The sequence below is a fragment of the Silene latifolia genome, chromosome 10 (genome assembly GCF_048544455.1).
Source record: "Silene latifolia isolate original U9 population chromosome 10, ASM4854445v1, whole genome shotgun sequence".
Taxonomy (NCBI): domain Eukaryota; kingdom Viridiplantae; phylum Streptophyta; class Magnoliopsida; order Caryophyllales; family Caryophyllaceae; genus Silene; species Silene latifolia.
This window is the reverse complement of record NC_133535.1, coordinates 158767740-158792725: the sequence shown is the minus strand read 5'-3', so window position 1 is coordinate 158792725 and position 24986 is coordinate 158767740. Positions and strand designations below refer to the sequence as shown.

The window sequence follows — 24986 nt, the reverse complement described above, 5'->3', positions numbered from 1 at the left end:
ATATTTTGCCTTATAGATAAAGAATAATATCGAAGATTCCATATGACCATGAATAGTATCAAGATCTCCAATATTACCATTGGTGTGGTATGGAGGGAGTAGTATAATAGTTGTTCGCCACGTCGCTACGCCTAGTATGTTTCCTACTATTAATAAATTGTTTACATGAAAAAGAGAAACTACTTGCAGTGGTGAAGCTAGGAGGCTAATAGGGGCGGTCGCCTTCTGACAGTTGACTTTTTCAAAGTTTTTAGTCAAATGTTTCGAATTTTTTTCGAGTATGTTTTATAGTATTACTCATCTCCTCTCCCTAAAATTTTTCGTCCCCTTAAGCTCAAACTCTGGCTCCGTCACTGACTACTAGCTAAAAACACACTTCCATAGCTAAATTGTTGTAGATATGGAGTACTAAATACAAGTATATAGTTTATGTGATGCTTAGGTCAATCCAAATATACTTGCAAATAGTCACAAGTCACAAGAGTACTTGTAAATAGTCTTACACAAGTATTTACGATGCTGTTTACAAAAAGGCTATCTAAAGATTAATGAACTGCCTTTCGTGATTCTTTTGCTGGAAGGACAATAATCGCAAGGCAGATTGGCAACACTGGCAGATCTACCTTGATAGACTCGGGTCCTCGAACACAACACTGAACGCTAAATTATTTTGCATATCTTGCCCAGCTGATCTATACTAAAATAATAAATCTACATGTCCTGTAGATTGAAAGATTTAAAGATTTTAATGGGACACCACAAATAAATTAACATGGGTTTGTCAGCTTATTACAACATTACCCTCAATGTCTCAACTACTCCCGCAAATTGCGAGGTAAGAGGGATCAGATGTACGCAACCTTAACCTTGGTACTCCATATAATGATAGGTTCAACATTTTCCATAGGGTATCAATGTATCATTAAGGCATTTGAGTAAGAAGTTGCTGGCCTGCAGCCACTTAACGGTTCGCTTTCGATATTCAGAGTTAGCCCGAAATTCTTAGGGTGTAACCACAGTTTATCACAAAATCTCAACAATGTATACAGAGTACAACCCAAGCTCGCAACTCGAAAACTTGAGTTGCATTTTCATCACACCATAAAAATTTCAACAATATTCCTCTAAAGGCCATTTCAAGAGTAATTTTTACACAGCTCTAGTCCTATTTACTTTTATATTATGAAATACACAAAGATTCAAATGAGACGGTCCTGAGATAGCGTGTCATAGACCTACCGATATTATGGAATCAATAACTAAGGCGGAGAGAAACCTGGGAAAAAAAATTGAAAAGGAAAACAAAGTGGAACAATCACTGCCTTACATAGGATGATGAGGGAGTTCGATATTAGTTTTCTTTTTCTTTTTGTTGTAAAGGAAGCCATAAGGGCCATTTAATACTCGCACGTGTCGAAATCAAATCGTGAGTATCGCCTATTAGTAACTTCACGATTTAAACTAGTTGACATACACAATTATCAGTAAGTTGAGACTTACTGTAGTAGAAAAACAGTTGTGGAATTCTCAATGGCTTCTTTTATCCTTCACTCCCGTTGGGGCTTTGTCAAAGGTGTAACGCTGCAATCCTGCGTGAACTGACGTTTAAAAGTATGATATAAGAAATGGAATGAAAAATAACATAATACTGATCAGATCTGTAATATACACAGCAATGCAGCATGTTTTCGAAATAACTCAAGAACAAACTAAGGGTGGAAATGAAGTAGAGGCCAATACCTCACGGTGCCGTGACATAGATGATGGAGAGGTAGCAGAGTGAAAGTGCTACCAGAACCATTCATTCCTGGAATCGACAGCTTTGACATTCGTTGATACAAGAGGGACTTCACCATATAAGGAAACAAAATCGTTTAGGCATTTGTCTCTCTTGTTACTGTGGTCTCCCAAACTACTTATGCCGTATGATCCAATCTCATATATTTTCCCTGCCAGATAGGAAATCAATTAGGACTAATTTGCAACAGAACATCATTAGATCACATGTACTATAAAAGTATATAAATGAAACCTTAACCAGGCAAGAGTAAAAAAAGGGCAGCCCGGTGCACGAGTAACAGAGCAAAATCTAGCCTAATTTATGCTGGTAGATACTAGGTTTTTAACTTCATTTTAGTATAGCGGCAAATTAAGCATCACTTACCCTTAACCCAAATTGGAGGAGCAGATGTTGAATTTGCAATAAGCATGGACATAGCTATATCTTCACAGTTTCTGAGATGTTTAACAAACAGCAAGAACATTAGCATCAGGCCTCGGGGTAAAAAATTAGACATTTGTAACGAGTAATTCTAGAGTGAGACTTCAACAATTCCTTCACCACCCACCCCACCGACCTAGCCCACCCATCTTTTTCGAGCACCACCAGGCACCAACACTACCTCAACCACAGCACCAGCACCGCCCTCCAGCCCCAACTCCATCTCAAATCCTTTGACTAACTCCCTTACTACCAAGCTCTAATCACACTTTATTGCTGAAAAGGGTTTAGGATATGATTTCCCAATGTTGCATACCCTAAACCCTTTCCGGCCTACTCCGTTGGATTTGCAGCCAAATCTAAACCAAATGACACTCTAGGAGTGCTTAGTAAACCTTATTTAGACTTTTAATAGGATGGTGGCGGCAGAGACGTAAGGCTTGCACCGTGGGAAGTGGTGAAGATTGGTGGTCAAGAAGTGTGGTGGTGTGCTTACAGTCGTGGTGAATGGTGTATGCAGTGGTAGTGCAGTAGGCTGGTGATACACTGAGATACATCAAGGTGGGGAGAGTGATAAGAGAGTGAAGGATTCCGGTTATTTTATTTATTTTTGTCTGCATTAATCCGTCTAATAGTACTTCCTCCATGTCATTGATATTTTCCATCCTACTATGACAACATTTACGGAATACTATAAACATTGCACAAGTAGTGAGGAAAAAGAGTTAGTGGGCCACTGGCATAAGAGATGAGTTGAAGATATCATTGAACTAGAACAAGTAAGGAAAAGTGGGAGGTATCAAAGACGGAGGGGATATAGTTAATGGTCTTATTATATAAGACGTCCTTGTGAGAATGACATTTGAGGGGTAAAATTGCAATGAATAAACCCTTTGAGAAGCATAGAATATTTTTAACAAAAGACAATAAACCATTTCCAGGGGAGGGGGTCTATCCAGACCTTTCTCTTGCTATGAAGTCACGGATGGATGCCGGCATCTGGCTTGTGTACATATCAAGGTACTTCTGGTGGAAGAATGCTGCTTTTGTCAGAACCATACTATAAGTACCAACCCACCAAACAGACCACCATCCTCCATATTTGTAATATGAAATCCCATCTTGCTGTCATCGAGACAGATGACAAAGATTAAGATTCAGAGACATGACATTTATCTAGCAGAACAGACAGACAGAAAAATCTTCACACTTCGTCTTAATGGACGATTCAATTTTAAAACAAACCACAAACTATATGTTGATCAGACTCAGTTAGAAGTGCCACACACAAGTATGTGGCAAATGGTGGGACATGGCTATTTCATGATACATTTGGTTATTGGCTTAAAATGAAGTGTTCAAGCATGTAAGAGTGTCGGGCATGGGTACAGCAAATAATATGAAGAGTTGGAATGACATAGGTTACAAGTATAAGCTACATAAGAATAGTCATTTTAGGCAAATAAGTCATCGACCCAGTATGGCTGTAAAAATAGACACCGTATCAAGGAATTATAGTCACATACTCATTACTCACATACGATCTTCACTATGTAATCATGGATACAGAAATAAATCTTCAGATTGCACTTTTGGATGGTTTAATAGCACTTAACAAGACTTTATACAGTTTATCAGAGTCCTGATCCATTTTTGAGTAAACTTAATTCAACCTTAGAATAACAAGAGTACAGTCGACCAATTTAGGAAAATGTATATGAGAGCTTATGCGCCATTTTTGAGGAGACAATCAAGCCAGCTTAGAGCAAGTATATGTATACCGTGCATGCCCTTGCGAGCAATGTAATAGTTCAGCATTTTTTGGTTTACACTGCCGTTTTCCTAATAGAAGAACTGATGCACATAGGCCAAAAGATCAGCCAATGATTGGGGGAATCATTGGTACGGCAAAGTCAATAACCACAAAAAAAAAAAAAAAAAAAAAGATATAATGGTTTTATGTAAAATCAACTAACAATTCACCAACTTACACAGCCACATATTAGCAACCGTGCAACACAGACAAATACAATAACATGAAAAATACATATGAAAAGATGAACAAAACCAGAATTGGGGATCAAGCAAATGATGAGATGCATACCTGCTCACTCAACCAGTGCATACGTGGGACAAATCCTACCATTGTTGATGGAGCAGTTTGCCACATGGTAAAGGCAAAGTCTAGTGTGTTACAAGGTACAATCACATCATCATCCACAGAAAAGATGGCATCAGTCCTCAAGTCTCCAATTGGTTTGAATCTGTTATTTAGATTATTTTCTGTGTTAACATCAAATTTTAAGTCAGGTTTAGTAGTCTGGGACTTGACAGCATTGTCCATATAAGCTTTCACACTATCTGGTGGAGGATCACTATCACTCCAGACCACATGAATAGCATCTGTGCCATGACAAGAAGCATAATGAGCTACAGATTGCTTTAGAAGAGAATTTCGCTTCCATGTGTTGATAAGCACAGTGTATCCACCTCTGCAAAGAAGAAAAGGAAAAATAGGTACTCGATATTAGTCAACTCTAAAGTAAATACACCAAGCATTTATTTGTATACCAAAGTACCAATTCTGGATACATATCTCAAGTTCCAGACAATATTGAGGTAGGCTAACATGAAGCGTTGTATGGAATCGTACGGATGCTTATATCAAAAAGTCTATGAAAAGGGGAAAAAAAGGTTTCCCATGCCATATAAGATGAAACATTAAATCACGTGAAAGCAAGTAGCTTCATGACTTGGATGGCAGTCCGGTAGATAAAGGTACTACAGCAACAAGCAAACGGCAAAGTGCAAACCCCATATATATTATTTAATTGTCAAATGAAAGCCAACGGGTGAACATGGTAGACACATTTTCAACTCTAACTACTTGAGGGCAGTAGACTAGTAGAGAGGTTGGCTAAAGAGGCGAAGACCAACATATTAAACATTTTGAGAAGTGGGAATTGTTTCCTAACTCGCTTTCAAATACAAAACTTAAACTAGTAAATATTATCAGTCAATTGAGATAAAAGAAACACAAGGGGAGAAGCACAATGCTTACATCTAGATTAAAAATTTAGAACTTAGAAGATAAATCCTAAAGGAAAAACTCCGTACTAAAAAAGTTGTCTTCTGTAAACTCTATATGAGCTCGATCCTTAATGTTGAGCTGTATTCTCTAACCTATACACAGTCTACTTACATAATCTGTTTATAACACCATCATAGTGCCCTGTACAGCTGTACATACCACCTTACATTGTGACCAGAAACGAAAATAAAAAATTGAAAAGGGGTAGGAAACAGACCAAAAAACAGGGACTAGAAGCCTTCTAAGCTCTTTTAAAAAAAGAATGGCTTCGTCTCTTTTTGGTACATTTACCTTTTCTACAAGAGTTGCCTATTAGGAAAAGCATTCTCAACTCCACTACAGTCAAAACATCAATTTGAGCTAGCTAAAAATTTCGCCTAGTTATTGAACTTAGAGTCAATATGTTAAATCCCTGCCTTCAAATCCAAGTGCCTTATGCATACAAAATCACCTTTTCAAGTGAGCGAGTGTAAGTTACCTTTTGATTAGTCTCAATGAATAGAAAAAGCCTCATACTAAGCTAGCGTATTCACTATATTAGCGTGTGTCTAACCTAGTAAGACTTCAGCATAACCTAGTAAGCATCATACAAGTAGCCAATATCTCATAATCTATATCAGTGGCGTGTGTCTATTAGCGTGTTCAATGTGTTCTTATAACATATGCCCATCAAAGTAAGCGTCCAAAATCATCTTACGCTCTAACCTAGTAAGAATTCAGCATAAATATTGTCAACAGAGGTCCGAGTATATGCAGCCTTACCCCCAAGCAATGACATAGGTTACAAATGTTTCCGAAAATCTTTCAACTCTCTTATCACACATTCATACTATAAAATACATAACCACTTAACCAGTAGTGGAGCAAGGGTACTGGACTACTGGCAACGAAAAACACTAAAAAAATTCACGTTCTTCCTTTTTTATTCGTTACTCTATTGAATACTAATTCGTCCCCTAAAATTTCCGTTATGAGAAGACCATGTTAGTCCCTCTATTGCATTAATAATTCGTCCCCTAAAATTTCCGCCTATGAGAAGACCATGTTAGTTACTCTATTGCATTACTAATTCGTCCCCTAAAATTTCCGCCTTGTTAGAAGACCATGTTAGTCACTCAATTGCATTAATAATTCGTCCCCTAAAATTTTCGCCTGTGAGAAGACCATGTTAGTTACTCTATTGCATTACTAATTCGTCCCCTAAAATCTCCATCTGTGAGAGGACCGTGTTAGTTACCCTAGACTTCTAGAGCATTACTAATTCGGCTCCTAAAATTTCCGTCTCCAAGAAAACCATCGCATCCAAAAGCTTAAGCTGACGGTTGAGGTCGTCCAGTAGTGTAATACCTAATACCGGCCAATATCTATCCCTACCTACATTCAAATCCTGATTCCGCCATTAAACGATACGATAACAACAACAATTCATCAATATGTAGCAATATCACACAACTAAAAGCACAACAAACACAAAAATCAACAAATCCAAACCCTAAATACACAAAATCAAAATTACCTAGAAGACGAGAACACAGAAGAAGGAGAGTCCACAATCCAGCCCATGTACGGCCCAAATTTGGAAGCAAACAAAACGACGCCGCACAAAGCAAAGAAAACAAGAATCAGAAGCTTGAACTTAAACGAATTACGAATACGGCGAAAAACTGCAAATCGATGAACGAAGACAAACGGAGATTTGTCTCGATTTGCGGCTTTTTCCTTCGCCGGAGAGTAGAATGCGCCGGTATTGCCGTTAATTTCGGCGTCTCTAATGGCGATTATGCTTGGAATCGACATTTTCCGGCGATTTCCCGGTGAGTTTTCCGGTGATGGATTTGTTGATTGGAGTGTTCGTTGGTGTTAATTTGTTGTTGTCTAGGTTGGTTCGTTGGGGTTGTCACGATGTGGAGGGAAATATTTTAAGATAGGGTTATTTTAGGTACGAGTTTGAGTTTACGAATTTTTTTTAAGATCGAGTGAGTCATAAGCTCATGAGAAGGGCATATGAGACCGTCTCCAGCAAAATTTTGTGTTCTTAAGATCGTGGAAGTAGTGGTGGAGGTGGGGTTTATTGGACTAGAATTAATGGATCGGACGCGAATAAGTGGGAGAATTGCATATCATGAAATCGGAGATCAGGCTGATTAGGAGAAGATTTGGGGTAGACCAAAATCTATTAGTTACGGATGTAGGGAGGATGTTTTGTGTCCGTTGTGTCAGTGTCAGGTCGAGTCTTGTCTTCTTTTATTCCGTGACTGTTGGGTTGCTAGTGAGGCGTGGGACTGGGAGGGGCTGGGGTTAGTTCATGAGGAGGCTGCGACGCTTGGAGGGTGCGGGAGTTGGTAGAGGGCTGCTGGAGGGAGATGGATAAGCGGGACTATGGCTTGATGATGGGGGGGGGGGGTGTTGGGCGGTGTGGGAGGCTCGAAACCGTGTGATTTTTGAAGGGGGGAAATGTGAGGTTGTTGATGTGGTGCGGAGGGTTTATAGGGTGTTGGAAGAGGTTGAGGGGAAAAGGGTGGTGCAGGAGAAGAGAGCCGGAGGACGGCTGAGGAGGGGCTTGATGGGCGAGATGGGGGTGGCAGGCATCAAATGCCGAATGGGTTAAACTAAACGTAGATGCGGGGGTTAAGGAGGGGGTGGGAGTAGGTGTTGATGTGGTGTGTCGGAATAGCTCCGGGAAAGTGTTATGGGGCATGGCACATAGGCGTAAGGAGGTGTGGGAGGCTCATGTTGCTGTGCTTGAGGGACTTGAAGAGGTGACGAAGGCGGGTCATGATGCGGTGGTAGTGGAGGGTGATTGTTCCTAAGTTATCGAAGCTCTGAAGATACGGAAGACGGGTCGTAGTGTGTTTTCTCTTGTTTTAGATAACATTTTACGTATTTGTAACTCTTTTGTTTCTGTTGTTTGGTCTTTTATTAATCGTGAGAACAATGAAGTAGCTCACGCTCTAGCTCATGTGCTACCGGTGGGCTCAAGTAGAATTGTTTGGGTTGAGAAGTTACCAAATGTAGTTGCTCGTCTTCTTGCTTTAAGCTAATATATTTACCCCTCTGGGTTTTAAAAAAAAAAAATCTATTAGTTTTGGTCTTTTCTGGGTTTTGATTCTATTGGTTTGGTTAAAAAGAGTTAGAAAGAGTATTTTAGTGGTTCTCGTGAGTTTGGACTGAAGACCGTCACCATATTTTTGTGGAGCTGGAGGCTAGCCGAAATATATTCGATGTGGACCAGATCAACCCAGTACCGATCCGAACGACTTTTTGAACACCCTGGATATCAGTAGAACCATTTTTTTTTGTGTTGACTAGGAGTATCCCCTACCGACAGGCGACAGCCGAGACAATCTCGGACTGAAGTCAATTTGATGGGTTGACCCCTCCCAAATTTGGCTTTTTCATTCGCAAGAGTCAGGAATCGAACCTCTGACCACTTGGTTAAGAGACGAGAGCCCTTACCACTCACACCAGCCAACTTTGGTATAAACAAAGTAAGTATAACACACACGAATTACACAACTTCTTGTTTATGAAGGCCATTTATCTTAAAAACGACCCGAAATTAAATAGATAAATTGAATTATTACTAGACCGATATCAAATTGAAAACAAAACCGTCTCACTTAGCTACACTAAATTATTACTTCACCAATTTTAAATTAAAAACAGATATAACCGTCTTAAGAAGGATTAACCGCAATATTAAAGCTCCCAAATCGAGTTAGGGTACACTATACTCGTATAATTTTCTTACACATGCGAAAGACGCGTCTTGGCCCGTCTTAAATTTAAAATAAATAGTGTCGGCAAGTACACAACTAGGCCTGTGAGCTTCTAATTATGGGTTTCGAGTCGAGCAGTCCAGCCCACTTAATTCTGTGCACATACTCAGAGAAGTAGCGCAAATAAGCTTCATAAAGGAAAAAACGTCGACAGCAGGGTTCGAACCTGCGCGGGCGAAGCCCAACAGATTTCAAGTCTGTCTCCTTAACCACTCGGACATATCGACTTGTGTGCTAATTAATGTTATTAAACTTTTTAATTATTTAACAACTTTTATTCTTTGATTACTTATTGACTAAAGCCAATTTTTTTTTTTTTTGAGGGAGACTAAAGCCAAACTTAAGACCATTTCAAGCTGTGATTATTTTAGGTACGGGTTTGAGTTTACGAATTTTTTTAAGATCAAGTTAATCATGGGCTCACAACTCACGAGAACGGAATGTGAGACCGTATCCCCCAAGTTTTTGTGTTCTTAAGATAGTGGTAGTAGCTAGTAGGGGTGGGGAGGGTTTATTGGACTAGAATCAATGGATCGGACGAGAATACGTGGAACAATCCCATATCATGAAACCGGAGATCGAGCCCAACAAGACCAGTTTGGAACGGTATATGGTGGCCGGTCTTCAATCTAGTAAAATCCAGCTCGATCTCCGGTTTCATGATGTCTTGTTTACCGATGCGAGCGACTTCTTAAACACCCATGTTGGCCATGGACATTGGACAATGGCGGAGCCAGGATTTCCATTCGGTTAGAAAAAGTATTTAAAAATCGGACTTTTAATTTTTCCATGGAGCTTGTGATTATGGGTTTCACATTGAGCAGTCCAGACTCAGCCCACTTAATTCAGAGAGAAGCAGCGCATATTAGCTACAAAAGAAAAAAAACGTCGACAGCAGGATTCGAACCTGCGCGGGCGAAGCTCAACAGATTTCAAGTCTGTCTCCTTAACCACTCGGACATATCGACTTATGTGCAAATAAATGTTGTTGAATGATCTTAACTTATAGTAATCCTTTAATCTTAATAAGAGAGTGTTTTTTTTAGTTGTAATTTTTAACATGAGACTTTTTAAATAGATTGAAAACGTACTGAATTAGAGATTGCAGATTCTTTAAAAATGTATAGTATGTTGGACATCAGAGACGACTTTGCTCGATTCATGAGCTCCAAGCTTCATTATTAGTCTGTAGCTTCTATTCAAAAGCGTAGGAGAAATGTCACAATATTAAATTTCTTACTTCGATTAGGCAATTGGAGTTTGAGAGTCGATGAACTAAAATTTCCAAAAACGGTATGGATTTACGCGGTAGGATTCAATCTATCGTTGCAACAAAATTCGATGCAGTCATTTTTATCGTCACCTCAATTGCTTATATATTTATCATACTTTTTAGCATATGTATATTAATGTCATACGATGTATACATCGTATAACTTATACCTCAGAGAGTCAAATGAGAACAACATAAACTAGACGAAGTATATGTATGTACAATATTTCAATGTTGTATTAAGATTTTAAGATCGGAGCAAAGACGTGGGATTGTTGGTTAAAATTTGCAAACGTTCCGCTAATACATCAGTAGCCATATAATTAATTACACACAACTCTGCTCAAAAAAATGTTTATGTACAACTCTGCTACAAAATTGGTGTCACTGTGTCATATTGCCACCATATGATCTACAACAATTATCCCATTTCTTAAAATTAATAACCGGCCCGCATCACTTCATACCTTGGATCACCATCAACAAATGTACCAAATGATTTGAGTTCAGCTAACATGAAGCATGTTATGGAACCTTCACAGTACAAGCTTTCAAATGGTAGTAAGGAGACGACTATAAATACATTCCGAAAATTTGTTAGGCTCCTGCAGGTTTAGCCCATAGTAATGTCATAATCTTGTACCAGAAACTAAGGTGTCTGCTCAAAGCATCATTTTTCAGTTTTTTTAGAGAGGTATCCTAGCTATTCATAGCCTTATAAGCAAGGCCATGAGCATACATATTAAAGGACCTAGGAATATAGCTAAATGATAAACAGTGAAAATAAGAGCAAAGAGAGAGGATATCATCAAGGATTCCGGAAGCCAAATGATGTGCTCGTTCGATCCCTGCAAGATGACAAATAATCGGAAGACCGTCCGAAGAAACTTCCAAATGCCAGTATCCAGAACTCTTAGCCCACATAAGGACCTCTTTGGACTCCGCCACAATTGCCTTACTACCCTCAAAGAGTCTGCTCCCGGTACCCATAAGCGCAACCCATCCAATACCCGTTCGACGAATAGATTTCCAGCCCGCATCAACCATAATTATTACTAGACCGATATCAAATTAGAAACAAAACCGTCTCACTTAGCTACACTAAATTATTACTTCACCAATTTTAAATTAAAAACAGATATAACCGTCTTAAGAAGGATTAACCGCAATATTAAAGCTCCCAAATCGAGTTAGGGTACACTATACTCGTATAATTTGCGACACACAAGTGGTACGTGCTTGACCCGTCTTAAATTTAAAATAAATAGTGCGGCAAGTACACAACTAGGCCTGTGAGCTTCTAATTATGGGTTTCGAGTCGAGCAGTCCAGCCCACTTAATTCTGTGCACATACTCAGAGTAGTACTATACTGTCTATTTATATCCGTACGTTTTTTCCATTTTTTGTCATAATTAAAATATGTACAAATGATATGATTTAAATTTCATTTTTCCTAAACATGATTTTTAAGATGTAATTGAAGGGGCAATAATATTTGTTCCGGTTGTAATTCCAAAGCAGTTATACGAACTCACTCCGACGCTCAAGTCAGTAAACTTAGAGTCTTAGAGAGATAAGTTGTTGTTACTTCTAAGATAAGTTGTTGTTACTAACGTCGACAGCAGGGTTCGAACCTGCGCGGGCGAAGCCCAACAGATTTCAAGTCTGTCTCCTTAACCACTCGGACATATCGACTTTTGTGCTGATTAATGTTGTTGAATTTATTTAACTTCTAACCAACCTTTATTCTTTGGTTATTTATAGACTCGAGCCAAACTAACAAATGCTTGGCACTTTTTATAAGAGAGTTATTAAGTGGGAAACTTTTTCCCCTGTTTCAGAAAAAGAGCTCCATAAAACGAGTCATGACTGCTCAATAATGTACAATACCTTTAATAGGAATGTAATTAAATGGTGAGGGGCGTAGAAATTGAGGGTTATGGTGGTATAGAAGCAGCGGTAGATTTTGAACCTTTTTAAGGAGGATCATATTGAGTTTAACAATAGTGTAGCGCATGCTTCCGAATAGGATTAGTACTCGTTGACATCATTAACCATGGTTTGTTAGTTAGGAGTTAGAAGATAATATATGAAGTTGCGGGTTCGAACACACTTAGCTACAATTTTGTCTTTATTTCATGGCCGGCGAGCAACGTTTATGGCAAAGCGCTCAGCGGCTTATTATTACCGAAGCAATTTCTCAAATATCCTACATGGACTCATTTTGAATAATTAGTTTGAAACTCGCACCATTTTATTTATTTGTTTGTTATTGAACCCCATTTTGAAAAAAAAAATCCATAAGAAATACACCAAAATACGGGTAGCAATCTCTGTAGTTATTGTTTACAAGACCCTTCATATAATTTAACTAAACCTCTGAAAACGATTTTAACCAAGTACTCCATAATCCTTGCTAGTAATTACGTGACCAACATGAGCATCAAAAATAGCATCTTCTCCTGAACACGTGTTATTGAATTGTTTTTGAATACAAGCTAAGCACCGAAGAAATGGTTTCTCAACTGATCCTGCTTTGTTATTGAATTGTTTTAAAGTTCGTCAAAATAAATATGACTAACATTTGCATCGAATCACACGTCAAAGGAGCCAATGGCTTTTGCATAAACAAAACAAGCATTTTTCAAGATTAAAAATTGTGCAGCAATATTCTAACTAAATTTTAAAAAGATTAATAACATATTAAAAGGTTAAAACTAGGAATAATATGGCAGACATAAAATGAGAACTGGAAGTATGGATATTGCATAGAACCGAAGTGCCGAACAGTGCCTCTGCTCTAGAGCTTTCTACACTGTTCGGCACTTCGGTTATGGTCTCATTGTGCCGTGTTAGGCACCCTCACCTGGGTTGAGCAAAATATCTGTCAGTGTGAACGGAAGTGCTCCCTCCGTCCCGGTCAATTGTTGTCTTTTCGTTTTGGCACAAAGACCAAGGAAGAAGGATTGAGACAATTATTAAATGACAAGTGGAACAAATTAAATGTAAATGATCAAATTGCTCATCAAGTTTATTTCTAAAATAAAATGGACAACAAATGACCGAGACAGAGGGAGTCTCAACCTCGGTCAAACACAAGCCATGAGCAAAAGGAGTGCAACCGCAAGCACAACTTGGAGGTGCTCTAGACCCCGTCCCCAACCCTCCACTTCGTTTGTAGTGTCAAAATGTGTGAAATTCCTTACTAGCTGCTAATCTAGTGTTGCAAAATTCTAATTCACAAGAACACAAGACCATAACATATGTGTAGCACCAATTATTTGCAAGTGTCATAGCATATGTATAAATTACTAGCTGCAAGTGTGGTGAAACAAGCACCAACATCTTGGAATTTTACGCAGGAAAATGGAAATTTACAAAGCCAAAATCAAAATGAGGATCTTTTTCAATTTGTGTCCCCATCAATTTTTCCTAGAACACCACAAAATTCACCTTCAACTCCAAAAGAGGTATACAGAGATCAAGCAAGTTCTTCCAGGAATGAAATTGAATCTTCTCCAGATTCTCAAAATGCTATGGGGCCGAGAGGTAAAAGACTTGTAGCTGATTTGTATGACAATAATGTCACTCCCTGAAGATATGCCTGGATGGCAATCGCCACCAGCAATCACAGTCTCACATCATGGAGCTGGAAGTGAGAATTCCTCTACAGGTAATGAGGATTCTCGAGAAGCTCTCTGATGCTTTCCTGTCATCGGTTCCGTCTTCTCCAACAAGTTTTATGGATCGTTTCCCAAATCATTTAAATCGTCGGTCAGGCCTGAGTCTGATGACGTGGAATGTTCAAGGTGCAGGTAATACTGCCTTTTTAGCTATGCTGAATGAAATTGTCAGAGTTAATAGACCCCAAGTTTTGGCCCTTGTTGAGACGCATATCAGTGGGAATATTGCTCAGAAAGTCTGTGATAGGATCAATTTTAAAGGCAAAACTAGGGTAGATGCAGAGGGGTTTAGCGGGGCCATTTGGTTGTTCTGGCACCCGGAAGAAGTGATGGTTTCTCCTATCATTCATCACCCGCAGCATATTACTGTTGAGATTGCTAGAACAGGGGAGATACCTTGGTTTTGATACCTTGGTTTTACTCGGCCGTTTATGCGAGCCCAGATGCAACGAAAAAGGAGGAGTTGTGGAGGGATCTTGAATCTTTTGCTCAGTCTCATAATAGGCCATGGTTAGCAATGGGTGATTTTAACGATACTCGTTTCATCCATGAACGTAATGGTCATAGTGATAATATGAGGCGCCGGTGTAACAAGTTTAATGCGTGGTGTGAGACAAATAACTTGATTGATCTTGATTACTCGGGACCAGATCATACTTGGTCTCGTGGACATACGATTGCTACTCGACAATGGGCCCGTTTGGACAGGGCCATGTGTAATACGGAATGGCGCACTTTGTTTGCTGAAGGTTCGCTGCGCCATTTAGTACAAAATCAGTCGGATCATTGCCCTATAATTGTGAGTACTAATGGTTTCGCTCCGATTCCTAAGGTTATTCGTCCTTTTCGTTTTCAAGCTGCGTGGATGTGCCACTCCAAGTTTTCGGAATTTGTTCACACAAATTGGAAAAATGATCAGCCCCTGTTTCCTTTTATCCACAGCTTTGCGGAACGTCTTCAGGATTGGAATAAGGACGTTTTTCATAATATTTTTGCTAAAAAACGCAGTCTCGAACGTCGGCTTTTGGGTGTCCAAAAACAAATTTCTAGGGGTGCACAGTATCTTCTCAAATTTGAATTGAAGCTCAAGAAACAACTGGATGAAGTTCTCCGGGAGGAAGAATTACTTTGGTTTCAGAAATTCCGAATGGAATATATTTGTGATGGTGACCGTAATACCCGGCTTTTCCATTTGAGTACTATCATTCGACGTAAGCAAAATCGGATTGAAGGGCTTCAGAATTCGGCAGGAGATTGGGTTTGGGATGCAACCATTGTCAAACGCATGGTGCTCGACTACTTTCACAACTTGTTTGCCGGTCCTAATTCCCAGATTGATCTCCAAGGGCTAACGATAGGCCTTTTTCCAAAACTCACGGGTCAGGAGAGTGAGAAGTTGGATCGAAAGTATGTAGTTGCTGATATCCAGTGTGCTCTCAATCATATGTCACCTTACAAAGCTCCTGGCCCTGACGGTTTCCAGGCCCCTTTCTATCAAACTCAGTGGGAAACAGTTGCTCCTAGCCTTTGCAAGATGGTATTTTCGGCCCTTCATGATGGTGTAATTCCGGAGGGTTTGGGCGAAACTTTCTTAGCTCTCATCCCAAAGGTCGATAACCCCATCTAGTGTCACAATTCAGACCCATTGGGCTATGTCACGTGGCCTATAAGATAATCACCAAGATGATTGTAAATCGACTCAAACCGGTTTTACCCATTTTGATTAACCCTGTGCAGTGTAGTTTCGTCCCTCGGCGTCAGATCACGGACAACATAATTATTGTACAAGAAGCTTTGCACTCCATGCGGTCTAAAACGGGCAGGAAGGGATATATGGCGCTCAAACTCGATCTCGAAAAAGCTTACGATAGATTAGAGTGGCCTTTTATCCACTTCACTTTACGGGACATGAGGTTACCGCCAAGAATGATCCCAACGATTATGCTATGTATAAAGTCGACTACATTGAGTGTCCTTTGGAATGGAGAAAAAACTGAAGCCTCTGCTCCTCTTGGGGGATACGTCAAGGTGACCCCCTCTCACCATATATCTTTACTATATGTATGGAAAAATTGAGTCAATTAATTGAGGAGACTTGTCGAGTTGGTCAATGGCAAGGGTTTCAAGTTTGTCGAGGAGGGCCAACCTTAACTCATCTGTTTTTTGCGGATGATATCATTCTTTTCGGTGAAGCTTCCATTGATCAAGCTCAAGCCATTAACAGGTGCTTGGACGCGTTTTGCAAAGCATCGGGACAAAAAGTAAGCCGAGCGAAATCTAAAGTATTTTTCTCGCCTAATGTTGGTGATGAGGAGGCCATGGGTATTTCAAATGAACTTCAGATTGCGAGCACGACTGACCTCGGTATGTACCTCGGAATGCCTACTCTAAATGGCCGAGTGACTAAAGAAAGTTTTGAATTTATAGCCCAGAAGGTTGACAAACGACTTTCGGGTTGGAAATCGAAACACCTATCTTTGGCGGGTCGGGCAACTCTTGTCCAATAAACTTTAGCTACTATCCCGACTTATGCGATGCAGTCCGCTAAACTTCCTCGAGCTTTGTGTGACGACCTGGATAAGAAGTCCCGTAGATTTCTTTGGGGAGGTGACCAAGACTCAAGGGGGCTTAGCCTAGTTTCTTGGGACATGGTGACCAAGGATAAGGAAGACGGAGGACTAGGTATTCGGTCCATGTGCCAAGTAAATACTGCTTTCATGGCTAAGCTTGGGTGGAGACTCCTCTCGGAGCCTAATGCGCTTTGGGCCCGTATCTTGCGCCATAAATATTGCAAAGGTCGGTGCGATGCGAATATGTTCACTCCTAAACAAGCTAGCTCCAATGTATGGAAGGGCCTGGTGGATGGTGTGGAAGTTTTGAAAAAAGGAATTAATTACTCAATTGGTAATGGAAAAAAGACGCTCTTTTGGAAACACCCATGGGCTATGCATACACCGCTTGAGACTTTGACTCCCCTTGCGATACCTCAACACTTGATCAATGCTACTGTCGAAGACATGTGGGAACTCAATTCTGGTTGGCGATGGGATATTTTTGCAGATTATTTTTCCTCAGAAGTCCTCCAAACAATTGATTCGTATGAGGTGGTTCAGGGCGATGAAAATGAGGACCGAATTTATTGGTCTGCTACATCCTCTGGTTTTTTCTCTATTAAATCGGCGATTAAGATCATTCGGAATGACTCGGTTGCTGAAATGGAACCGTACTGGAAATTGCCATGGAAAGTTTGGGCTCCTCAGAGAATTCGTATGTTTCTATGGCTCTTACTCCATGATAGAATTATGTCTAACCTCAACAGAACTCGTAGGGGACTTACCTAGAGGTGGCAATCGGGTCACTCGGGTCGGGTCAAAGCGGGTCGGGTCATATCGGGTTTGGGTTGTGTCGGGTCAGAATCGGTTCGGGTCGGTTGCAGTTCATGTTGGGTCATCTTCGGGTCGGGTCATCAGCGGGTGGCAAGGCGGGTTGGGTCGTTAACGGGTCAGTATCGGGTCAGGTTATCAACATATATTTTCTCATATGCTTTTAGTTTTAGATAGGTAATTTTATGTTTAAACAACGTGTGGTGTATTAATTGAAGTTTTTAATTGAAAATAATTAAGATTAATGTCAATTTTGTATTATTTACACCATTATTAAGCTAATTCATTATCGGGTCATCTATTGGGTTGAGTCAATATCGGGTCATGGGTCGGGTCGGGTCGGTTCAGGTCGGGTTCGGGTTGGAAAAAATAAGGGCGTATCGGTTATCGGGTCGGGTTGGGTTGGGTCGGTTCGGTTCGGTTTCGGTTCACCCAGTTTTCGGGTTGTATCGGGTCGGGTTTCGGGCGAGTCGGGTTCCTCGGGTCGGGTCAGCTTTTGCCAGCTCTAGACTTACCGAGGACCCATGCTGTGGCTTATGCAATGATATAGAGAAGTCTTCTTTGCACCTGTTACGGGACTGCCCAGTTGCCAAAAAAGTTTGGATGCTCTTCCCTAATGCTAAGGTACTACCCTTTTACTCAGCTAGTACGATTCAAGAATGGGTAATAGAGAACTTAATGAAAGGAAAGATAGATGGGCTGGACACATGGCCGTCTATTTTCTCCATTGTTGTTTGGTGGATATGGAAATGGCGCAATTGTAGGGTGTTCGGTTGAATAGACGAGATTGCGCCCAACACCTATTCTTTTCTCAGACAACGTATTTGGGAAGTGATGAATGCAAAGGAGGCCAAAGATACTGTCATCGTTCCAAACTCCAATCGGTATCATGAGATCTTCATTAGGTGGATTGCCCAACCAGTTAGCTGGATCACGCTTAATATAGATGATGCGTCAAAGGGAAACCCGGGACCGTCGGGAGCGGGCGGAGTTTTCAGAGACTCGACAGACCAATTAATTGAAGCTTTTGCAGAGAAGCTCGGGATAGCGACAGTAACTCGTGCGGAGATCATGGCATTAAGAAGGGGACTGATAATAGCTCTTGAAAAAGGATTTACTCGTTTAATCATACAGACGGACTCGAAAACTGTTCGTACTTTAATGGATGCGGAGTTATCTTTCCCTACGGCGCAATTAATATTTGTCAAGCTTTTATTCGGGACAATCCCTGGCAAGTGGAGTTGCATCATATTTATCGGGAAGCTAACTCATGTGCGGATTGGTTGGCTAATAGAGGAGTCTCGCAGGGACAAAAGTTGGTTAATTATGATTTTTCCAATATGCCAGACCAACTCTTCCGTCTAATGGAGCAAGATATTGGAGGCGTCTCATGGCCGCGAAGAGTTCCCTTTTACTCGGCTTAGTAGTTTTACGTTCTAGTTTCCTTTTTGTTTAGTTTAGCTCTTTTTATTTTTCTTGGATGTATTCCGCTTCTCCTCACCAAAAAAAAAAAAAAAAAAAAAAATGTCGCAATCCAAGAGAATCCATTTGAATCATGTTTTGTTGCGGTTTATGAACCAAATAACTATCATGAAGCCTCTAAATATCAAGAATGGAGAGATGCAATGGAGGAGGAGCTTAAGATGATTGAAAAGAATGATACTTGGGATCTCACAGGAAGACCAAAACATAAGGACGATGTTTTGTTGCGGTTTATGAACCAAATAACTATCATGAAGCCTCTAAATATCAAGAATGGAGAGATGCAATGGAGGAGGAGCTTAAGATGATTGAAAAGAATGATACTTGGGATCTCACAGGAAGACCAAAACATAAGGACGACGTTGAAAGTACAAAGCAAGGCTCTTTGTGAAAGATTATTTTCAACAGTATGGTACTGACTACACTGAGACGTTTGCCCCTGTTGCAAAACATGATACAATATGAACCTTAATTGCTTTGGCTGCTCAACATAAGTGGAATATCTATCAAATGGATGTAAAATCAGCATTCTTGAATGGTTATCTCCAACAAGAGATATATGTTGACCAACCAGAAGGATATGTAATAAAAGGGAAGGAAAATCAAGTTCAGCCACTATTTCATGAGAATTATATACTTCTGCTGAATTCTTTGCATCCAAAACTACACAAAATCTCATTGAAGATGGCACGTATCCATCACTTTGGAGTGACGGATACCATTTCCTCTCACAAATGATCCAAATAGAGGAGAGAGGAAAGCACATGGGGTGCCCCCACCTTGTCCCCCCTCTCCGTTTTGTGAGTGCCATTACCCGTCACTTGCTCCAACCCGTCTTCAGCAAGACTAACTGCCAAAACTAAAGTTCAGCCTTTATTTAAAAAAAAAAAACTAGGGTTCAGCCGAATATCAAATTACATTGAACTCGTATTCAGTTTAGATGCTCAAAGAAAAAAGGGTTATACTCATTTAGGTACATGATTTACTCAATTATGGACGTAAATGACAATTATACCCTTGTCATTTTTTATAACCCCATTTTCTACAACCCAACTCTGCCAAACCACCAGACTCCCCCACTGCCTCATCCCCGCACCGACCATACTATGTGACCCATGATAATCGATGCCAATTATTTTGTCGTATTCTTTCATATCAGAGTGAGACGAAAGCAATCATACTGTAAAATGACGGTTAGAAATTGGAAGTGTTTTGTCCGGAAGGTTTTGTACGCGTCGGTGGACACATTTTGCTGACACCGTGACACTGATATTTAATGATTTTTATTTCTGGTTTGTGTTTGCCTAAAGATTAAATCAGATGAAGAAGTGACCGTCAAAACCGCTCATTTTGTGACGATTACTCTGATTACCAGTAATATATGATGCTCGTAATACTTTCCTAAAGTTTCGACCCTCCCATATATATATATATATATATATATATATATTTTTTTTTTTTTTTTTTTTTGGTGACGAGGGAACCCGCAGCCGCTACCTTCGGTGCGCACTGGGTAAACCCTCGGGTGTACGTGGTAGCCTGCAAACCACGTAAACCAGGTAACCCACCCGAGGGTGACAGGCTCAAAGTCTAATAGGCATGGACTTAGGCCAAGAATGCTCCACAAGATTTTGCTCTTGAGGAGGCTTGAACCTGGGTCTCCTGGGAATTTCACCCAAGTTTTAACCACTAGACTCCACCCTTGCGGGCCCCTCCCATATATTAATATGACGAATTTGATTAATTTTGTGAGGAAGAGAATTAGGGTATTTTTTTTGGGGGGGGGGGGGAAAGGGTAAGGTATGGAAAAAAAGAGAGGTAAAAAGTCCGTAAAAGAGTAAGATGCGTCCATAAAATATCAACTACTTTGGAAAATTATACCAAAACCAGCGAATGAATACAAACATTAAATCACTTTCTTTAGACACCCATATTAACAAATTTCATAGTATAAGCACAACTTAAATCGAATAATGCATACCCGGTTATAAGTTGCCGCCAATGAATACGGATCTGATAAATTTCAAGAAGCAAATGGTCTGCAAAGACTGCAATCCATCAAAATTTAAAGTTAAACATTACACATATACAAGGAAAATAGGAAATAACAACAAAATGGAGGAATGACCAATGAAGAAATCACTCACTAAAAATGTTCCAGTCAGTCTCGGAAGTGTAGCCGCCGAAAAAGTTAATGGCCATTTTTGGGAAAAAGGTGCAGGAGAAGTGTAGAACAAACAGATGGGAGTAGTGAAGTAACTAACCTCTTCATCAACCAAGATCATTTCAATGACCTCCAGTTCAGACGCCATTGCCGAATCAGTAAAATTAACAATGTCAAAGTAGCTGCTTGACAAACATCCAAATAACGTAGTAAACAAAATGTCATGAAACTGAGAAGAAAAGGAAAGGTAAATAATCGAACCTATGGATGAAATCATGGAATTTACACTCCTCCCTACCGCCTATTCGCTCCATACATGTTTTTGTTGCCCAAATTACCAATCTTTTACCAACACTAAACTACTTCTGTTCCGGTTATTTGTTGTCATTTTTCATTTTAGGGTGTCTCAGTCACTTTATGTCTTCTATTTTAGAAATCATTTGAAGAAATTTACACTCAATTTGGTTCACTTGTCGTCTAATAATTGGTCTCTTCTTTCCTTGGCCTTTGTGCCAAAATCAAAGGACAACAATTGACCGGAACACAGAGAGGTACTCCGTTTAACAGTCGTTTACGTACTCAATCACCGTCTTTTTTACTATACCCATAATTAAACAAGAACCACCACAAAATATAAACAGTTGCGTCGTTCATAGTGGACGTGTGTACTGCAGAATAATGGATCATGGTTGAGAATTGAACAGTGATGGTGCCTAGGTCATGACGGTGCTTGAACGAGGTTGGTGGTTTAACACCTTATTTGAAAAAATGTAAATGACACCTTATTTTCTACGTAAAGCCACAAATTCAGGTTTTTCTATTGGTGCTACACAAAAGAGGACAAGTAACTTGAGTCAAATAAAGAGAAAATAGGAGTATAAGAATGGATTCAATTCATTCTAGTGTTTGGTTGGAAGTTTTGGAATGGATTTAGATACTCAATGGATTCAAACTCAATTCCAACTCCTTCGAATCTCTCGTGTATATCTATTCCGAGTCGAACCAAACACTCATGAACAAGTATGGGGTTCTAACTCCATACCACTATGGTATCACAATCCATTCCATAACATTCTAATACTTCGAACCAAACAACCCCTAAGGGTGTGTTTGGATTGAGGGATTTAGAGGGAAAGGAAGAGGAGAGAATTGGAAGGATGAGAAATTCATTATTTGGTTAGCAAAATAAAGGTAGAGAAATTTGAAGGGGAATGAAAATGGATCCCTCCATTTCCTCCCTACAAGACAAATTATTTCCCAAGTAACATAGGTAAGATTTGAAAGGAAAATCATCTCCTCCATTCTCCCTCCCCTCCCCTTCCCTTCCTTTCTCTTCCCTCCTTCCCCCCTCCCCTTCTTTTCCCTCCTTTTTTCCTATCCAAACAAGGCCTAAGTGAATAACCGTTAAAAATGTCTATATGGGATTTGAACCCATGCCTTTCACAAAAATGTGATGCTCTACCATTTGAGCAAATAGACAAAAGACAACGACACTGCTTACATAAGGGAAAAACAACATACTAGCAAAAGATAATATACTTATTATAATTGTGATCACTAACAATCTGTGTTACTCAAGTCAACGCGTGTTGGACACGGCTATTTAGGGTGAATTTTTCTGTTTTGTGGTCTTAATTGAAGTGTCAAAGTGTCGTGTCTGACCACGCGAGGAATTGTCAGAGTAACCTAACTTACAACACAAATTCTTATTTCAAACCGCCATATCCGTCTCAAATTGTCAGACGGATACCATTTTCTCTCACAAAAAACCCATTTAGAAATAACTACCACCATAAAATCCTCACAAAATAGAAACGGGAATAATAGAAATGGGAGGGAGTATCAAAAACAATATACTCCCCACTATTCTACATAACCTTCCTTATTTTCTTTCTCATCAATTCGGTTAACCTTTTCTATTTCTATTTATGGGAAATAAATTGTATCTGGAGTAGTGTGTTTATGTGGTCCAAATTTAATTATATGTGGGTAGTGTATTTGTCTTAAAATCCCTTTGCAACAGGAGAGGAAGTAATTAGATAAACTATTTCCTCCGTCTCGATCATTTGTTGTCCTTTGGTTTTGGCACAAAGACCAAGAAAAGGGGAAGGGACCATTTACTAAATGATAAGTGGAATAAATTGATTGTGAATGATCAAATTAATCATAAAATTCATTCTTAAAATAGAAAGACAACAAATGACTAAGACACTCTAAAATGATAAAGGACAACAAAAAACTAGGACACCAGAAAAGGGAGTAACTAATACAAGTACATATTTTAATATTAAAATTCATTCTTAAAATAGAAAGACAACAAATGACTAAGACACTCTAAAATGATAAAGGACAACAAAAAACTGGGACACCAGAAAAGGGAGTAACTAATACAAGTACATATTTTAATATTATGCAATTAACGTACAGAACAAAAATTCTATAGCATGATCACCTAGACCTACATCAATCTGTGTAAATCACCTTTAGCTCCATGCTTGTAACCTCGTTTTATGGAATATTAGCATTTCGGGTAGACGTACAAGATTCACACAAAACGGAAGTTGACAGAAATTAAACATTTGAACATAGTTACGAGGTACCCTAAACCCTAATTCACCTACCAAGATCTCGCAACGGGTCATTCGATTTAGTTAAGGATCTATTTTCCCTCTTTCCAAATCTCTCCATTTCATCTTACTATCGAAACAAAGGATTTTTCATCCCGTTTAATCCCACCCCTTAGGGTGCGTTTGGAAGAAAAAGAAAGAGAGGAAGAATTAGGGATTTAAAATTCCTTATTTGAATAACAATCAATAATGGAGGAAAATGGAGGTGAAATGATCCATTTTCCTCCAAACCAAATCAAAATCTATTCATCATAGTAAAGATTTAGAGGGAAATTGTATCCAAACACTTATACCCCATTCTTCCTTCCCCTCCCTTCCCTCCCTTTCCCCTCCCATCTCTTTCCTTCCTATTTTACTATCCAAAGAAGGCTTTAGGGTGTGTTTGGATACCATTTTAAGAGGGAAAGGAAGGGGAGGAAAAGGTAGGGAAGGGGAGAGAAAATGAATTATGGTTGTTTGGATAACAAAAATGATGAGAGGGAGCTGCAAGAGGGGGGAAGAGATCGTAGAATGGATTGAGGATGTTCATGAAATGAGAGTCAAAAAAAGTTTTCCTTCCAAATCTTGCCAATGGTTAAAAGATTTTAGTTTTGTCTAATGGAGGGAAATTAAATCTTCTCATTCCCCTCCCCTTCCATATATTGTAACCAAACAAAGGAAATTAAATCCTCCCTTTTCCTCCCCTTCCCAATCCAAACATACCCTTAGGGTCCGTTTGGATATAATTTTAGGAGGGAAGGGGAGGGGAGGGGGAGTGAGGGGAGGTGAAGGGGAGGGCAAATGGGATGTGGGTGTTTGGATAACAAAAAATTATAAAGGGAAATGGAAGGGGAGGAAGGAAGGAGATGAAGAATGGATGGAGGATTGAAAGATGTTGGTGGTATAATTAGAGTCCAAATAATGTTTTCTTTCCAAATCTTGCCAACCTTGAAAAGATTATAGTTTGTTCTATAGGAGGGAAAATAAGTCATCTCATTTCTCTCCCCTTCCATTTCCTTTCTCCCATATTTTTTTATCCAAACAAAGAAAATTAAATCCCTCCCTTTCTCTCCCCTCCGCTAAAACCAAACTCAAATGTAATATAACCAAAAAACTAAACACGTACCTCATAAAACAACTGTTGTTATGTTTGGATCCTCCTCCATTTAGTAGTCGTACTCACGTAATTTGTTGCTGTTTTGCCGCTTAATCCAAACAATTCATGCACACATTACGGTTGAATCGGCATGCAAACTTGATATTTAACTATCTAGTATTCTCCTCCTATCTGCACTAAACCTGA

General features: G+C 39.6%; 2 protein-coding genes, 1 long non-coding RNA gene and 3 other non-coding genes across 8 annotated transcripts in view; all 6 read right to left on the bottom strand.

Annotated features, from left to right (window-relative positions):
* Nucleotides 1-991: 991 nt before the first annotated feature.
* Nucleotides 992-7318, bottom strand: LOC141606624 (glycosylinositol phosphorylceramide mannosyl transferase 1-like). Of its 3 annotated transcripts, XR_012526773.1 has the most exons (7): nt 6829-7249; nt 4326-4713; nt 3183-3346; nt 2165-2235; nt 1741-1949; nt 1501-1598; nt 992-1276 (listed from the first exon to the last, which is right to left on the bottom strand). XR_012526773.1 is itself a non-coding variant. In XM_074425822.1 (6 exons), exons 1-5 carry the CDS (start codon nt 7107-7109, stop codon nt 1789-1791), a joined length of 1065 nt encoding a protein of 354 aa, XP_074281923.1. In that variant the 5' UTR covers nt 7110-7318; the 3' UTR covers nt 992-1598; nt 1741-1788. The 3 variants fall into 3 exon arrangements, 2 of the variants coding, with proteins under 2 accessions (XP_074281923.1, XP_074281924.1); XM_074425822.1 differs by having other exon boundaries at nt 992-1598; nt 6829-7318; XM_074425823.1 differs by having other exon boundaries at nt 992-1589.
* Nucleotides 7319-9236: 1918 nt separating this feature from the next.
* Nucleotides 9237-9318, bottom strand: TRNAS-UGA (transfer RNA serine (anticodon UGA)). Its single transcript has one exon. It is a non-coding gene; the product is annotated as a tRNA-Ser (tRNA).
* Nucleotides 9319-9977: 659 nt separating this feature from the next.
* Nucleotides 9978-10059, bottom strand: TRNAS-UGA (transfer RNA serine (anticodon UGA)). The gene has a single exon. It is a non-coding gene; the product is annotated as a tRNA-Ser (tRNA).
* Nucleotides 10060-10788: 729 nt separating this feature from the next.
* The window catches only part of LOC141606623 (uncharacterized), a 116933-nt gene continuing 102735 nt past the window's right edge, over nt 10789-24986 (bottom strand). Inside the window, exon 11 of the mRNA XM_074425818.1 lies at nt 10789-10898. The gene's annotated coding sequence lies outside the window, so the exon portion shown is untranslated. The remainder of the gene's footprint in view (nt 10899-24986) is intronic.
* Nucleotides 11979-12060, bottom strand: TRNAS-UGA (transfer RNA serine (anticodon UGA)). Its single transcript has one exon. It is a non-coding gene; the product is annotated as a tRNA-Ser (tRNA).
* On the bottom strand, nt 19334-24978 carry LOC141606606 (uncharacterized). Its single transcript, XR_012526768.1, has 4 exons — nt 24810-24978; nt 21178-21259; nt 20895-20961; nt 19334-19763 (listed from the first exon to the last, which is right to left on the bottom strand). It is a non-coding gene; the product is annotated as an uncharacterized LOC141606606 (long non-coding RNA).

What these genes read in the sequence shown, in the direction of transcription:
- LOC141606624 (XM_074425822.1), bottom strand. Translation starts at nt 7,109, where the DNA reads ATGTCGATTCCAAGCATAATCGCCATTAGAGACGCCGAAATTAACGGC. An exon ending in TCTGTGTTCTCGTCTTCTAG is followed by an intron (nt 4,714 to 6,828) that starts GTAATTTTGATT and finishes TCTTCTTTGCAG; the next exon opens with AGGTGGATACACTGTGCTTA. An exon ending in TGCACTGGTTGAGTGAGCAG is followed by an intron (nt 3,347 to 4,325) that starts GTATGCATCTCA and finishes TCTCGATGACAG; the next exon opens with CAAGATGGGATTTCATATTA.